The sequence below is a fragment of the Numenius arquata genome, chromosome 17 (assembly GCF_964106895.1).
Source record: "Numenius arquata chromosome 17, bNumArq3.hap1.1, whole genome shotgun sequence".
In the NCBI taxonomy this organism is placed as follows: Eukaryota; Metazoa; Chordata; class Aves; order Charadriiformes; family Scolopacidae; genus Numenius; species Numenius arquata.
In genome coordinates this window covers 3,774,622-3,789,752 of record NC_133592.1, presented here as the reverse complement: position 1 = coordinate 3,789,752, position 15,131 = coordinate 3,774,622, and the positions used below count along the sequence as shown (strand labels likewise).

General features: G+C 66.3%; 4 protein-coding genes across 4 annotated transcripts; 2 read left to right on the top strand and 2 right to left on the bottom strand.

Annotated features, from left to right (window-relative positions):
* Window positions 1–345: 345 nt before the first annotated feature.
* On the top strand, window positions 346–2,550 carry SYNGR2 (synaptogyrin 2). Its single transcript, XM_074159949.1, has 4 exons — window positions 346–484; window positions 685–922; window positions 1,170–1,309; window positions 1,432–2,550. Exons 1-4 carry the CDS (start codon window positions 368–370, stop codon window positions 1,627–1,629), a joined length of 693 nt encoding a protein of 230 aa, XP_074016050.1. The 5' UTR covers window positions 346–367; the 3' UTR covers window positions 1,630–2,550.
* Window positions 2,551–2,897: 347 nt separating this feature from the next.
* TK1 (thymidine kinase 1) lies at window positions 2,898–6,254 on the bottom strand. The gene is made up of 7 exons (XM_074160278.1): window positions 6,158–6,254; window positions 5,597–5,628; window positions 5,383–5,496; window positions 5,205–5,298; window positions 4,854–4,943; window positions 4,640–4,759; window positions 2,898–4,518 (listed from the first exon to the last, which is right to left on the bottom strand). Exons 1-7 carry the CDS (start codon window positions 6,221–6,223, stop codon window positions 4,360–4,362), a joined length of 675 nt encoding a protein of 224 aa, XP_074016379.1. The 5' UTR covers window positions 6,224–6,254; the 3' UTR covers window positions 2,898–4,359.
* A 384-nt stretch (window positions 6,255–6,638) lies between these two features.
* AFMID (arylformamidase) lies at window positions 6,639–9,664 on the top strand. Its single transcript, XM_074160228.1, has 11 exons — window positions 6,639–6,747; window positions 6,841–6,931; window positions 7,061–7,165; window positions 7,248–7,296; window positions 7,465–7,550; window positions 7,624–7,696; window positions 7,918–8,015; window positions 8,504–8,582; window positions 8,696–8,825; window positions 9,066–9,170; window positions 9,334–9,664. The coding sequence occupies exons 1-11, from the start codon at window positions 6,718–6,720 to the stop codon at window positions 9,361–9,363; spliced, it is 876 nt and encodes a 291-aa protein (XP_074016329.1). The 5' UTR covers window positions 6,639–6,717; the 3' UTR covers window positions 9,364–9,664.
* A 446-nt stretch (window positions 9,665–10,110) lies between these two features.
* Window positions 10,111–13,783, bottom strand: LOC141472996 (uncharacterized). Its single transcript, XM_074160298.1, has 7 exons — window positions 13,546–13,783; window positions 13,196–13,279; window positions 12,406–12,494; window positions 11,914–12,099; window positions 11,597–11,734; window positions 11,270–11,462; window positions 10,111–10,935 (listed from the first exon to the last, which is right to left on the bottom strand). The coding sequence occupies exons 1-7, from the start codon at window positions 13,781–13,783 to the stop codon at window positions 10,598–10,600; spliced, it is 1,266 nt and encodes a 421-aa protein (XP_074016399.1). The 3' UTR covers window positions 10,111–10,597.
* Window positions 13,784–15,131: the final 1,348 nt, after the last annotated feature.

Sequence of the window (15,131 nt, the reverse complement as noted above, 5' to 3'; positions counted from 1 at the left end):
AATCACCTCCCGTGACCTTCTGGCCATGCTTCTCTTGATGCAGCCCAGGATGGGGTTGGCTTTCTGGGCTGCCAGCACGCATTGCCGGCTCATGTTGAGCTTCTCATCCACCAACAGCTACATTTCTTCTCTAAAAGCAGATTCTCTACAGTTTAACCATTTATAAACGACGTCAAATCTGCCTTTAGGTATCACCATCATCTTCCAACCATGAAAGATGTTGTTATTCCGTCATTCCCTCACCCGCTCCCGACCAGCCTGAGCATGCCCCGCTCCGCCCCGACGGGGCGGGGGGGGGGAGGACGGACCTCCCGTTCCGTCCCTCCCCGGGGCGGTACCGCGCAGGAGCGGCGGCGGCTCCGGGGCCATGGAGGGCGGCGGCAGCGGCGGTGGGGGAGCGTACGGGGCGGCCAAGGCCGGTGGTGCTTTCGATCTGGGCCGCTTCGTGCAACAGCCGCAGGTCCTGGCACGGATCGCCAGCGCGGTGAGTCCGGGGCAGGGACCGGCGACCGGGAGGGGAAGGCCGAGATGGGTCGTGCGGGCTCCGGGGCGCGGGGATCCGCGCCCCGGAGCCCGCACGACCCATCTCGGCCTTCCCCTCCCGGTCCCCGGTGCCCCCCATCCCGTCCCGGGGAAGGGTCCCCGGTGCCACCCGCTGCTCATCTACTCCCCACCCCTCCGTAGGTCTTCGCCTTGATCGTCTTCTCCTGCCTGATCGGGGAGGGTTACACCAACCCCCCCAGCTCCTCCCAGCTCTCCTGCATCTTCAACCACAACGAGGACGCCTGCCGCTACGGCATCGGCATCGGCGTCCTGGCCTTCCTCGCCTGCATCTTCTTCTTCATGGTGGACATCTACTTCCCCCAGATCAGCAACACCACCGACCGCAAGTACCTGGTCCTGGCGGACCTCGGCTTCTCAGGTAACCGGTGGCCACGGTGGGGGGGGAAGAGGGGGTAAGCCTGTTGGCTTCTTGCCCCCCGCCGCCGCTACAATGGCTGCCCTTGTCCCGTGACGTGGCTGCCGGTGCCTGGCAAAGGGAGTCGCTCCCGCCTGGCGTGCTGCCCGCGGGGCCACGCGCTCCGAGGAGCCGGTGGGGCAGCAGCAGCCACCCCGCGGGAGCAGCAGGACGCGACCCCGGCCCCTCAACGCCGCCTTCCTCCCGCTAGGTCTCTGGACCTTCCTGTGGTTCGTCGGCTTTTGTTTCTTGACCAACCAGTGGGCCTGGACGCGGGCTGAGGACGTGCACATCGGGGCTGACTCGGCCCGGGCTGCCATCACCTTCAGCTTCTTCTCCATCTTCTCCTGGGTGAGTGAAGCCGCGGCGGAGCTCAGGATTTTATGGGGGGTGGGTAGGGGGGGGGGGGGAGCGTGGAGGGGCTCCCCAGGACCACGCAGCCCCCTGACGCCGCCGGCCCCTCATCTCTCCAGGGTCTCCTGATCACCTTCGCCTACAGGAGGTACAAGATGGGGGTGGGAGACTTTGCTCAGAGCTACGTGGACCCCAGCGCGGAGGTTCCCACTCCCTACTCCAGCTACCCCAACATCAGCCACGACAGCTACCAGCAGCCGCCCTTCACCCACACGGCAGAAGGCCCGGAGGGCTACCAGCCCCCACCGGTGTACTGAGCCCAGCGGCGCGGCGGGGCCGGCTGAACCGTGCAATTCTCTTTGGTGGGGCGGGAGGGGAGGGACCTGCCACTTGAAGGGGGCAGGAGGGGTGGGAGGGTGGTGGCTGCTTTGTGTGAAGCCACCGGGTCCCGGCGCTGGGGCGCAGGAGGGGACTCGGAGCCTGGTGTGCGGTGGGTGATTTTGGCACGCGGTGGGTGATTTTGGCACGCGGTGGGTGGTTCGCAACTGCCCTTCGCTGCCCCCAGCTCCTGCCCTCGCTGTCGTGCCTTGGGGAAGAACCAGCAGGGTGGGGGGCGGTGGTTTGCACCCCCCAAGCTCCGTCCTGGCTGTGCCCTGGTGACTGCTGCCCTGATCCCGGTGCCTTTCCAGCTCTGCCGGTGGCAGCCCCTCAAGTGCCGGCTATGGCTGCCAGCTCCTCCGGCTCCCTGTGCCTTCCTCCTCGGCTGCTGCTGGGTGAGCTTGATGCCAAAGCCCTGTCTCCTTTAGACTCCTTTAGACCCCCCCACTCCCCCCTCTCGTGCTGTGCCTTCTCGCAGCCTGCACTCGAGCTGCCAGCGCTCGGAGGACGCGGTTTGGGATCTGTGGGAGCGGCGAGCGCCGGGATCTCTCTCTCTTGGCGGGGCTGCGGCTGCTCCAGGCGTCCGAGGAAGGTCCCGGAACGCTTTTTCCTGCTGACTCGGTACTCAGCCCCCTCGCTTGCCTCCCACCAAGCACTGTCGCTGCGGAATCGTGGCTGCCATCCCGTGTCCTGCCCGTGCTGGCGTTCCCGGCGGCTCTCTCAGGTTGTGTTTTCTGCTGCACTTGCTGTGAAGCTGTTCCCAGCAGCAGCATGCGGTGTGCGAGCTGTGGCTGCTGGGGCTAGCCTTCAAATGGTTCTTTGTTTGTCACTGTGGAGAAGGAATAAACTTTTTCACCGAGCCACCGCGTGACTTTCTTCTCTGGGGAAGGAAAACAGTGTGCCTGTTCCTCCTCCTCTTTTTCTCTCCCAGAGGGCTTGGGGGTTCCAGGCAGGGAAGCAGCAGAGCAGCCCCAGCCAACTTTCGGGCTGCAAACAGCACACTCACGGTGGCAGCTATTTTTAGGTGATCCCTCCTCCCGCTGCTGGGAGTCTGTTTGGTGGAAGGTCTGAGCAGGGGGAGCTCCAACACTGCTCCTGCCAGCAAGGGCTGGGGCTGGGAATGACCAGCCCGCACCGTTTGCGCACTGGTAACCGCGGGGAAGCCGCCTCAGAGCGGTCTGGTATAAAAAACACACACAAATAATTTCATTAAGTTATTTATTAACCTAAACCAGTAGCAGTGCTGCCTCCCCCCCCCCCCCAAGGGGAAAGCCCAGGCCTGGCAAGGAAATGCTTATGAGTATGACAACTGTCACCGCATCAAGTAACGCAGAGCAGGGGTTTTCAAAGGGCTCTTGTAACCTTCTCGGGAGGTGCCTCCTCCCAGAGGGAGAGAGAAGGCAAACAGTGGAGATGTGACCTGGCCAGAACCAAGAGCTGCTGCCTGGAGCTCGTGGACGCTGGCTTAGAGGGGAAAGCACTTTTGCAAGGAGTAAGGAAAAAAACCACCCACAACCTTCCAGAAGCCAAGGCAAGCAAAGGGGGGAGAGGATCCTTCAGTCAACCTACAGCAGAGGAAGAATCATACTCAAGACTTTCTAGAAGGCTCAGGAGGGAGCAAGATGCATGACTAGAGTTAAGAAACACCTACTCAAAGCAGAGACCTTTCTCCAAGTAGCTGGATCTTCAGAGAAACAGTAGCCCAAACCTTTACAGAGTAAGTCCTGAGCCTCCAAACCTTTCACAGGTAACCAAGCACTAAAGGGGCAGCACCAAGCTCGGACCTGAGCAAAACCACCCTGATTTTGGAGAGGAGGCTCTTCCTGAAGTGGTCCAGTTCTTCCAAAAAGACTCTGTCTTAATACACAGACTACTACTGACTGCTGCCAGCCCTTTTAAAGCTCAGAAGAACCCACTGTCAGGCTGTCAAGACAAGCCTTCCTTCCCCCCGTCTCTGTTTCAACAAAAAAGTACAAGACAGTTACAGCAAGTGATCGTAGTGGCAAAGGGACAGGCTGTGCAGAGTCATCCAAAGGGACTGTCGAGGGCCAGGTGGCCGCTGCCTCTGTCATTGAAAAGTGCCATAGCAGCTCTATGACAAGTAACAGGTTATCTCCCCAGACTGCATTAAAAAAAAAAACCCAAAAAAAGGAAGTTGGCAGTTGGCTTAAAATACTAACAACTTACTGTACGTTGTCTTAAGAAACCTTGAATTTAGCAACAGTGCACAAGAGAGAAAGAAACGGTTGCGTTGACAGGCCAGTGAACCAGTGCCGGTCTGAACTCCGAACACGGGGAGAAGACCAGGCGAGCAGGCCACAGCTATGGCGGGCGATGGAAGCCCTGCAGCCTGGCTTGCTGGGGCGGTTTTCCAGGACCTGTTTGTGCGGCAGCTTCAGTAGCTATGTGTAACTACACGTTCCATGTTCTGAGAAAGGAACTCACTTTTAAGTCAGGCTCCTGCTTCAACTTCTCCCCCCCGGCATCGGGTCAAGTTGATCCTCCTCTTTCCGGGCACCCGGTGCAGAGGAACAGCGGCGTGGCTTGGCAGGTAGAGCTAAGATAATTAACAGTTTGCTAAAAGCAGGGGAAGCCAGATCTGGCGTTCTGGGAGCTGCAGCACGTAGCTTCCTTCCTCCCATTTTTTCCCCCATGCGGGAGCCCAGCAGTCAAGAAGCAAAGATCTTCCGGGAGGCAGCCACCTCCGGCTGCTTCAACCCCAGAGGCATGTTCTCCTTGTTTTCTGGCCCAGCCTGCTGAGGCCGCTTGCAGAAGTAGCAGGCTCGGCAGACGGAGTGGTACTTGTCTGCTCCTCCAATCACTTCCACCTGGCAAGAGAATCGGGAGAGTGACTCTGCAGAGCTCCGTTCCCCTGAGGGGATCCCTCCAGACTGGCAGGACCGGCAGGGCGAAGCTACTTGAGGTGCTTCCTGTTCCGAGGGAACTCACCTCCTTCTCTGCTCCCAGCCTCTTGGTGTAGGAGGCTTCTCGGTAGCACTCCATGCACACGGCGTTCAGCTTTACCACGCTCTCTGCCAGCGGGACCAGGTTCAGGATGCTCCCGAAAGCCTGTGCCAAGATAGCAGGGGTGGGGGGGGTGTCTGTTGGATGGTTCTCCACAGACCCCAAAGCAGCTGCCGTACTAAAGGAAAGAGTGATTTACCTTTCTCTGGAAAGTCCCGTCAAGAGCAGCAACGATGACCGTTTTCCCAGCGTTGGCCATCATCTCGCAGAACTCCACGATGTCTGGGAACTGGAGGAGGGATAGAAACAGTGTGAGGAGGAGGAAGAGGCAGCATTTGGCTCAAGATCCAGCAGCACAGGGCACAAAGAGAGTCCCCAGCCCGCAGGGACCGAAGGAAGGGCCTGACCACACCCCAGCAGGGTCAAACTGCCCCAGGGCATTACTTCCCACCCCCTCCCACAGAGAATTCAGACCTCCTTCCCCACAGGGTGCTGAGAAGAGGCTGCGTCCTGCAGAGCTCCCCAGGGTCTTCCCTGGCCATCCACTTACGAACTGGCCCTCATCGATGCCGATGACGGCAGAGCCCAGCGCCTCCTGGTAGGTATCCATGAGGAGGCAGGCTGGCAGGGCCTCCATGGTGTTCCTACGGGGAAAGATGGGCATAAGGTTGAAGCCAGGCTGCCCGACCCCTGGGATGGGGAGGGGTCTTCCAGCCCCAGGGACTCACTTGTCGTGTGTGGAGACGCCGGAGGTGCAGTATCGCGTGTCCTTGGCATACTTCACCAGGAGGCACCGGTACTGAGCCAGCTGGAACCGCCGCACCCGCCGCATGAGCTCCGTGCTGCAAGAGACGGTGGTCAGCGGGTCCCCAAACCCTGCCCCCCCCCCCCCCCCCAGCCTCCTGAACCCCCTCCTGCCCCCCCTGGCCGCCCTACACCTACCTCTTTCCAGAGAACATGGGGCCAAAGATCACCTGGGGCAGAAACACAGGGATCAGTGGGCACGAGCACAGCTCGGCGGGGCCACCGTGCAGGCAGCCCTCGGTACCGGCCCAGCCCCGCGATGACTCTGGGAGCCCCGGTCCCCTCCCCCCCCCCGGCGGAGCTGGTGCGACCCCCACCCCCTTAGTCGTTCCCCCGCACACCCCAGGCATCTCCCCCCCCCGGGACAGGCCCGTCCCCACTGTGTCTCTAGGAGCCAGACAACTCACTCCAGCCGTCCTGCCGCACAGCCCGGGCGCTCCCCCCGGTACCGGCCCAGTCCCGCATCCCCTTCGGTACCGGCCCGGTCCAGCCCCGCCTCCCCATGCCCCACCCCCCCATGCTCCACCCCGGTACCGGCCCAGTCCAACCCCGCCCTGGTACCGGCCCGGCCCGGCCCAGTCCAGTACAGTCCAACCCCACCCCGGTACCGGCCCAGCGCCGCACCCCCGCCATCCTCCGGTACCGGCCCGCTGCCGCCTCAGGGCAGCCCTCGCCGGCGGTGCCAGCCCGTGACGATACCTGTATCTGCCCGCGCGGGCGGCTGGGCGAGCCGGGGTGGACGCCGGGCACCGTCAGGCAGTTCATGGCTGCACCGGACGGACGGTCGGCCCGCGCGCGCCTCTCCGCTCCGGCGCCGCGCCGACCAATGGAAAGAGGGCTCGCGGCCACGCGCCGCCGCGCCGGCCAATCGGAGGGCTCGTTCCGCGCCGGCCAATGGGAGCACAGGCGCGAAAATTTCCCTACGCGCGCCCGCGCCCCGGCCGGCACCTCCTTCCACGGCGTACACCGCGCCGCCGCCTCGACGTCATCACCCTGCCGGCCCGCGCGGTGTCCCCGCCCCGCCCCCGCCCCCCGGGCAGCCAATGGCAGCGGGGCGGCCCCGCCTCCTGCCCCGCCCCCGTCCCGCGCCCCCGGCCCCGCCTCCCGGGCGGCCAATGGGAGAGGTCTCTGACCCCGCCCCCTGGCTCTGGCCCCGCCCCCGGACTCCGGCCCCGGGGCCGCGGCGGCCGCTGAGCGGGACCAAGACCGGGACCGGGACCGGGACCGGGACCGCGACCGCGACCGCGACCGGCCGCAGCATGGGGGGCTGGCGGGACATGTCGGTGGAGGTAGGGTCCGTGGTTCTCTCCCGGGGTGTCTCGCCCGGTCCCTGCCGCCCCGGTGCCGCCGCCCCGGTGTGCAGCCCCGTGCCCTCCCCGCAGGCGCTGGAGCAGCAGTACTCTCCCAGCCGCTGGTCCCCCCGACTGGGCAGCGACGCCGTCATCGAGGCCCACCTGGAGGCCACGGCGGCGGGTGAGGCGCGGGCGGCCTGGGGGCGGCGGGCGGGAGCGGGTCGGGGCTGCGGGGGCAGAGGGGCAGCGGGGCTGCCGCCGCCGGGGTACGGGGTGCGGGACACCAGGCGCCGTGTTCATCCTCCTGCAGGGACCCAGAGGGCCCGGGCCGGTGCGCAGACCTCGCTGCACGTCCCCTACGGTGACGGGGACCGGGAGAAGCTGGACATCTACTTCCCCGCGGAGCCCTCCGGCGGTAGGTGATGGGCAGGCGGCGGGGGGGTGTGTGGGGTGGGCGGGAGCCAGACACCCCGCTCACCTCGTGCTGTGCCGTGCAGCATTCCCGGTCCTGGTCTACATCCACGGCGGATACTGGCAGTGCCTGAGGTGAGGTGGGCTGTCGGGGAGGGGGTCCCTCAGGAAGGGACTCCCCCAGCTTGCTCCCGCTGCCGCCCTTCTCACGACACCCGGACTTGTTCTGGGTGCTCCGGGTCTGCTGGGCCTCCCGGGAGCCCCCGGCCCCCGCAGCCTGGCCAGCTTCTTTTCCCCCCCCAGTAAGGACGAGTCGGGGTTCGCAGCCCCCCCACTGGTGTCGCAGGGGGTGGCGGTGGTGGCGGTGGGATATGACATAGCTCCCCAAGGTAGGTGCTGCCCAGCAGAGGCTGCGGCCGCCCGTGCTGGCCCGGCGCCCTCCTGACCCTGCCCTCTGCCCAGGCCACATGGACGCCATGGTGCTGCAGGTGCGGCGCAGCCTCGCCTTCCTGGTGCGGCGGTACTCCGGGATCAGGTGGGCCTCCTGGGGTCCCTTCCACCCCACCACCGTGGCCGCTGGTGGGCCTTCAAGGCAAACGGTGCTCCCGCATCACCGCGTGAGGTGCCGGCCAATGGACTGCCGTGTTTGGGCTGCGGCGCTTGCGGCTGTGCCAACTCCTCTGCACGGAGCAGGGTGTCCCCGGGCAGGCGCCACGCCATCCCCTCCTGCGCTGGCTCATGGCTCCCCCTCTCCAGGGGCATGTACCTGTGCGGACACTCGGCAGGGGCCCACTTGGCAGCCATGGTGCTGGCCACGGACTGGACGGAATATGGAGTGACGCCGGATATCAAAGGTAGTGCCACCGTGTCCGGGGTGTCCCCACGTCGGACGAGGCCATCCCTGCTGCCTGTCCAGGGCTGCAGGACCTGCAGAGCCAATGGGGATGAGCTGCCCATAGGTGCCGGGGTGCAGGACTCTGGGCTCCTGCACAGCTTCCCCCGGGGTGTGTGTGTCCTGCACCCACCAGCAGCTCACCGAGGCCTGGGGACGTGGGTACAAGGGGAGTTCCCGTGCACAGGGCTGTGAGGAATAAATTGTTTACACTGAGGGTGGTGAGATGCTGGCCCAGGTTGCCCAGAGAGGTGGGACATGCCCCATCCTTGGAAACATTCCAGGCCAGGTTGGACGGGCCTCTGAGCATCCTGATTGAGTTGAAGATGTCCCTGCTCATGGCAGGGGGGTTGAGACTAAATGACCTTTAAAGGTTCCTTCGACCCAAACTATTCTATGAGAGTGGCCGCAGCCGCAGGGCCCCTCACACGCCGGTCCCTCTGCCTCCAGGAGCGGTGCTGGTGAGCGGCGTGTACGACCTCGAGCCCATCCTGCACACCTACGTGAACGATGTGCTGAACATGAGCCGGTGAGTCCCATGGAGGGGACGCCAGCAGCTGGGAAAGGGCACAGGCACCACGGGCAGAGATGGCCTCTCTGAGCAAAGGGGTCTGTGGGCTGTCACTTCGGTGTCTCTTCCAGGGAGGTGGCCCAGAGGAACAGCCCCATGCTGTGCGTCCCCCCAGCAGTGCCCACGTCCTGTGAGGTGCTTGTGGCTGTGGCCCAGCACGACTCCCCGGAGTTCCGCAGGCAGTCGCAGGAGTACGGCCAGGTGAGCCCCCGGCAGCCCCTGCCCGGGTCCATGGGGACGCTGCTCCCGCCGTCCACTTGGACCCGCTGGGCTGGGACAAAGAGCTTGTGTACCACATCTCTGCTGTTCTGTGATGGCTGCTGGCAGAGGCAACAGCGGCTCGGGGGAGGACGCTGGTCCTTGCCAGGCTGCGGTTCCTGCTGCCCATCCCGGGGGCGAATGGGGGTCGGGTCCCTCCTGGCAGCCCTGCTCTCTCCGCAGGCCCTGCGCTCAGCCGGCTGGTCTGTCTCGCTGCTGGATCTCGCTGGTGTGGATCACTTTGACATCATCGAGAAGCTGTCGGAGGAGAGCTATGTCCTCACTCAGGTAGGGGAAGAGCCCCTGTCTGCCCTTTGCCCTCCGAGCACAGGGAGAGCTTCCCCTGCGGACCGGGGCGGGCGCGGGGCTGTGGCTTTGGGGCTGGCCCTCATCTCCAGGGGTGGAAGAGCGGAGCCAAGCACTGCTCACAGAGCTCGGTTCCTCACCCCAGGTGATTCTGAACATGATTTCAAGAGCTTGATGGCATGTCGGGAGCAAACTGAACGGGAACCGCAGCCCTGTGCGGTGGCGACAGGCAGCTGCCTGCACCCTGCCCTGCTCCGTTCTGCCCACCCTGCAGCCGTGTGGGGTCTCCGAGCACCGGTTATCACCGATTCTCGCTGGGCTGGCGTTCCTCTGCTGGGGTGTTCCTGCCCCTCTGGAGCGCCCAGAGCTGGCGGGGCTGCAGGACTCTGTCTGGATGACCCGGTGATGAAGTTTGTTCCCTCTTTTTCCTTTAAACTGCTTATTGCCAATACAAAATACAACAGGAGTAACTGCTGCGTGGGTGTAACTCTGCTCCCCGGGAGCTGGGGCTGTGCGAGCGCACACCAGACGTGGCTGCAGAGAGAATTCCCTCTCCCAGCACGTCCTGAGGCCGGGCTCTTCGTGCCGGCAGTGGGGAGCCCAGCTTTTGGCACAGGCAGAGTCAGGGACTCGCCAACCCGGAACGTGACAGGCTTGGCAGAGAACCCCCGAGAACCCATGGCTGTGGGACAGGGCTAACATGAGCCTTTGGGGATGGGGGGTGATGGCAGAGCACACTGTGGAGCTGTCTGGGCCAGGCTGGGCTAGTGGGACAGTCCTGGCCAAATACAAACTTGTGAGATGCTTTTACACCCTCAGGAGCTCTTGTCCCTCCACAGGGACCTCTGGGCTGTGACAATGTCCCTGCTGCACCAGGTCAGGGGAGGAGCACGCTTGGGAGAAAACACCCTGCACAGCCACAGCGCTGCCAGAACATGTTTATTTTGTGCCCTGAGCATCCTTCAGGATGTGTCTCCCTGCTGCAGCACCCTTACACACGTGGGGTGCACGTGGGCCAGGGGCAGTGGGGTGCCTTTGGGTCAGGGACTGCTATAGAACTGCTACCGCTACGGAGCTACAGAAGCAGAGCTGTTGCCGAGGACTAGAGGGTGCTCTGGGGACGCGTTTGCTGGGTCTGGGCTGTGGTGTGAGATGTGGGCTCCTCGCTGTCCCTCTGGCCATGTCTGCGAAGGTGCTCCCTCCCTCTGGGGGGTGGGTTGGGGTCTCCCCAGGGCTGAGCTGCACGCCAGGGTGGACATTGTGCTGCAGCCAGCTGGGAACACGGCTAGAGCGTGCTGTGGCCCCAGGTCCTTTTACTGCTGGCTACCAGGAGAGGGCTGGGAGAGCCGGCCCAGTTTGCCTGCAGCACCGGGGGAGCAGCTGCCCCCACGCTGGGGTTGGGGGGATGCTCAGGCTCCCCCTGCACTCGGAGGAGTCGGGCGCAGACCCAGGCCCAGCTTCTCCAGGCACTTCCTGGCCACAAACTCCAGCTTGTTCTTTGCAAGCTCAGTGTCACGGGCCGAGATGTCACGGTGCCAGACGGCGCGCACGGTGTGTGCCGACCAGGGGAAGAGCAGGACGCTGACAGCTTGGCCAGTCTCAGCTAACTCCTCCTCGCTCACGTCCTGCAGATGCTCACAGAGCTCGGCGGGGGATGGCCAGCCCCCCCTGATGCTCACCATCACAATGTTTGTCTCCACCGCCGCTAGGTTGACTGAGATGAGGGGCGAGTTCAGCTCCTGGATGCCTGGGGGAGACAGGAGGGGAGGCTGCAGGTCCTGGCACCAGGGTCACCGTGGGCACAGCAGGGACAGGCATGGCATTGTCCTACCACTCCAGCCAGGCAGGGACCCCAGCAGCATCCTTGCCTGGCTGGAAATCCAGCACGGCTGCCCGGGGAAGGTGCCGGCGCCGTGGTTACCCCCGGCAGTGCTGGGAGGTGCTGGGTGCGGTGACACCGCCGTGTGGGGGGGAGGAGGTAAGGCTGTGCCCACACCGAGCTGCGGGGCAGGGCAGGACCCGGTGGCGCAGCCGGGCAGAGCTGGGAGTACGTCCCGGCATGCCCAGGAGCCCTGATGTACCTTCAGCGAAGCGCCGGGCGTTGTGGTGGTCTCTGCGCAGCGTCGCCGCCGCGTGCTCCAGCCCGACGTGGGCAGCGGCGGCCAGCACGCCCGCCTGCCGCATCCCCCCACCCAGCAGCTTCCGCACACGCCAGGCTTCGGCCACAAACTCCCTGCATCCGGCCAGCACCGCACCGGCCGGGGCACCCAGGCCCTGCGGAGCCACCAGGAGGGTGATCCTTGCTGCCCCGGGGAGGCTGCCCCAGGGGATGCCCCCACACAAGGGCGAGACCCCAGCTCGTGCTGGTCCCATATGGCCCTGGGGACCCCCTCCCCATGCGAGCACACCTTGGAGAAGCACAGGGTCACGGAGTCGCAGTGCTGGGTGATCTGAGCCGGTTCCACGTCCTGGGCCACCGCCGCGTTCATCAGCCGCGCTCCGTCCATGTGCACCCGCAGCCCGTAGCGGTCAGCGAGCCCTTGGACCTGGGGAGGCAGAGGAGGAGCTGGGACGGGAGGGACCCCTGGAGGCACTGAGCCCTGTGGGGCAGCCGGTGCCAACGTGAGCCACGCTCCAAGCTCCTTGGCACGGCCCCGGCATCCCTGCGGTGCCAGGTCTGGCTGCTGGCACCGAGGCAGGGTGGCTGCTAGCCACCGGCTCCTACCTGCTGGAGGTAGGCGAGGGGCAGCACCCGGCCCCCCGCCGAGCTGTGCGTGTTCTCCAGGCAGATGAGCTCGGGGCGCGGGTGGTACCGGCTGCCGTGGGCCTCACGGATGGTCATCTCCAGCTGGTCCAGGTCAAAGGTGCCGTCTGGCAGGTCCGGCAGCGCCTGGGAGTGGACGCCAGCGACCTGTGCCCGGGGCAAGGCAGAGAGCAGAGGTGATGGGGGACGGTGGCAGTGCATGGGGGTCCCAGCCCCCTCCGTCCCCTCCTCCCCTGCACCGGGTGTGCTCAGCCCCAATTTGTGTCCCAGGCTATAGCTCAGGGTGATCTGGATGATGCCGCAGCAGCAGCCCAGCAGGGCATCCCTGGTCCCGGCAGCCAGAGGAGGGCAGCAGCAAGCCACCCTCCGGCCCCTGCCTGTGCTGCCGGTGCCACCGGGTCCACCGTGTCCCCAGAGCCCCGGCCAGAGCCCACCCGTGCTCGCAGCACCCACCTGCGCAGCCCCACCATGCTCGTAGAGGTGCAGATGGGCGTCCCGGCCCAGCAGGAGCTGGCCCCCCCTGCGCTGGCAGTGGCACATCACTGGGGGGAGAGGGGCCGTGAGGGAGGGGGCACGGTGGGCAGCACCCGGTGGGTGCGGGAGGGTGGGCAAGCTCAGCCGGGGGGCCCCCAGGCTGCCTGCGCTCCAGCAGTTTGGGGGGCTCCAGCACCCGCTCTGCCCTGGAGGTGTGGGGGCTGTCGCAGGGGGGTTGCCCACAGCAGCTGGAGGTGGGGGAGCAGCTGGGGGGGTACGACCTCCCCTCCCTGGTGCCTGCGTGGGGCTGGGGCTGGAGCAGGGCCCACGCCGCGCACAGCAGACCCCCGCTGAGAGGAAGGCAGGGAAGCGAAGCGGGTAAAGGTTAACGGAGCAGAGGCCGAGTGCAGGACGGGGACAAGCAACCCCAAAAGGGGGGGTTTGCTCATCTGCAGCGTAAAGCGGGGAGCAGCTCCAGGGTCTGAGTGGGGTTGTGCTGCTACAGATTTGGGGCAGCGGGGGGGCTGAGGAAGGGGCAAGGAGATGCACTGGGGTCAGAAGGGACCTGCTGCCCACAGGTCTCCCCTGCCACCATCCCGGCAGCCTCCTGAGCGGAAGCCGGGCTCTCCCCGGGACCCCGGGAGGGAGCAGGGCTGGTCTTGCCCTCCACACCCTCCACAGGACGGGGGCATAAACCAACCCCTTGGTTTGTGGCCTGGCTGCCCCCGGCCACGGGGCAGGAGGGCCGGGCACGGCCCCAGGCACTCACCGGCGATGAGGTTCGCCATCGTGGCCGTGGGCACAAAAAGAGCCTCCTCCATCCCCAGGATCCCTGCGGCCAGGCGCTGCAGCTCTGCAGGGGAAAGACATGGGGTGCTGTGGGGGGTGCGTGTCTGCTAGCGCTGAGGGGGGGTGGTGGGGACAGCCAGGAGCCCCCCAGGTCCCGGTTTCGACCCCCAGCCCCTCCCAGCACCCCCAGCACCGGAGAAGCCCCGCTCGGGGCTCCCCATCCCGGCTGCCCCCTGGAAGGGGGGGTGTCTGCAGGCAGGGACCCGCCGGGGGGGGCGGTCCCTCGTCTCTGCCGGGCTCGAAGCCGCGGGGGGGCCCGTCCCCGCCCACCGTTGACCGCCGGGTCCTCCCCGTAGTCGTCGTCGCCCACGGCGGCGCTGGCCATGGCGCGGCGCATCCCGGCGCAGGGACGGGTCACCGTGTCGCTCCTCAGGTCCACGGTGCACGGTGGGGGTCCGGCGGGGCGGGGGGGGCCCGGTGGCTGCACGGTCCCCGCCCCGGCCCCCGCCGCGGTCGCGGACAGCCGCCCCCACCGGAGCGCCGCGCCCGCGCCCCGCACCGCCAGCATGGCCGGGACCGCCGGGACCGCCCCCGCCGCAAGGGCTCCCGGGACCGACCGGCACCGGGCGGGGCTGGCGCTGGGACCCGGGGCACCGGGGGCTGCGCGACCCGCAGGGGCGGCCGGGCACGGGGGAACGGCTGCGGTGTGGGCACCGAGTGCGTCCCGGGGCTGCCCCCGCAGCGCGACCCTGCAGAGCCCCCCATCGCTCCGTCCCCCCGTCCCTCCGTTCCCCATCTCTGCCCTGTGCCCCGAGCCACGGCGTGGGGGCAGGTGGAGGCGCTGGGGGACACGGGTGGGTGCTGCCCCCAAGCCCCCTGGCTCTCCCGCAGCCCCTCGCTTTACCAGGAGCGCCCGTCCTGGATGTCCCGCTGGAGGGATGGCAGGAGGCCGTGTGTGCCCGCTCGCCTTGGCTCTGCGGGCATCTACGAGTCTTTCCACAGATCCGTGGTGCCGTGTACTGTGGGACAATGACTCCCGTCACCCTGCTCCTGCTGCCAGCAGGGACAGCGTGGGGTGACCTTGTGGCGGGGAATTGTCCCCGGCTTCTGGCTGCGTCTGCCCTGGGAACAGCTGACACCGTCCGGTGGCACTGTGGGCAGGCACGCACCGCAGCGGCGCTGGCGTCGGCCGGGGGCAGCCCCACAGCTCTCAGCACTTTCTGCCGGCACCAGGGAGGGGGGCCACCAATGTCTGGCTCTTGGCAGAAATCCCCACTGTCCCCAGAGCAGGGGGGCATGTCCCTGGCACAGCAGCGAGACCCCCTGCCTGCCCCACATCGTGCTGGACCGGCTGGAGGCTGGTGATGCTCCATGGGGCAGACCTGGCCCACACGGGGCTCTGCTGGGGGGGCCTGAGCCGTTCCCCCCTGGTGCTGCAGGTGTGGAGGGGGCACAGCTCTGCAGCACTTGGCACTTGCAGGGGGATCGGGGGTGTTTGGATGCCCCCCTTCCCCTCGGAGGCCACGTGCTGCCCGTCCCCTGCCTGCCCGGTGCCTTTCCCCTCGCACGTGCTGTGCCGCAGCCTCGCCAGCAGCCCCGCTCCAGCCGCCTGCCCCACGGCCCCGCTTTGCTGCTGCCTTCCTCCTCCCTCCGCCATGCTCCACCACACATCCACGGCCCCCCCAGTCCCTCCAGCCCCACCTTAGAGCCCCCCACCACCGCCCCGGCCGCCTGCCCGCACCCCTGCGCCGCGGGGCCTCATGGCCGCCCCCCACCGCAGCCCACGCTGTCAGCCCCGCAGACGAGTGAGCCATAAACAGTTCTTCACCGAGACGTTTTTCACACGCAGGGCCACATGTTAACAGTTTTTCTTTATTTACTGCCTCCATTTCCTCTTTGTTCCAGGAACTTGTCCT

Bases quoted from the DNA above. Each gene is read 5' to 3' on its own strand.
- LOC141472996 (XM_074160298.1), bottom strand. From the start codon at position 13,783: ATGCTGGCGGTGCGGGGCGCGGGCGCGGCGCTCCGGTGGGGGCGGCTG. The intron at 12,495-13,195 runs GTGAGTGCCTGG...CTCTCCCCCCAG, and splicing joins GATGGCGAACCTCATCGCCG to TGATGTGCCACTGCCAGCGC. The intron at 11,735-11,913 runs GTAGGAGCCGGT...CTGCCTCCCCAG, and splicing joins CCCTCGCCTACCTCCAGCAG to GTCCAAGGGCTCGCTGACCG.
- SYNGR2 (XM_074159949.1), top strand. From the start codon at position 368: ATGGAGGGCGGCGGCAGCGGCGGTGGGGGAGCGTACGGGGCGGCCAAG. The intron at 485-684 runs GTGAGTCCGGGG...ACCCCTCCGTAG, and splicing joins TGGCACGGATCGCCAGCGCG to GTCTTCGCCTTGATCGTCTT. The intron at 923-1,169 runs GTAACCGGTGGC...TCCTCCCGCTAG, and splicing joins GGCGGACCTCGGCTTCTCAG to GTCTCTGGACCTTCCTGTGG.
- AFMID (XM_074160228.1), top strand. From the start codon at position 6,718: ATGGGGGGCTGGCGGGACATGTCGGTGGAG. The intron at 6,932-7,060 runs GTGAGGCGCGGG...ATCCTCCTGCAG, and splicing joins CCTGGAGGCCACGGCGGCGG to GGACCCAGAGGGCCCGGGCC. The intron at 7,551-7,623 runs GTAGGTGCTGCC...CCCTCTGCCCAG, and splicing joins ATATGACATAGCTCCCCAAG to GCCACATGGACGCCATGGTG.
- TK1 (XM_074160278.1), bottom strand. From the start codon at position 6,223: ATGAACTGCCTGACGGTGCCCGGCGTCCACCCCGGCTCGCCCAGCCGC. The intron at 5,299-5,382 runs GTGAGTCCCTGG...CTTTCCCCGTAG, and splicing joins GGCGTCTCCACACACGACAA to GAACACCATGGAGGCCCTGC. The intron at 4,760-4,853 runs GTAAATCACTCT...ATCTTGGCACAG, and splicing joins ACGGGACTTTCCAGAGAAAG to GCTTTCGGGAGCATCCTGAA.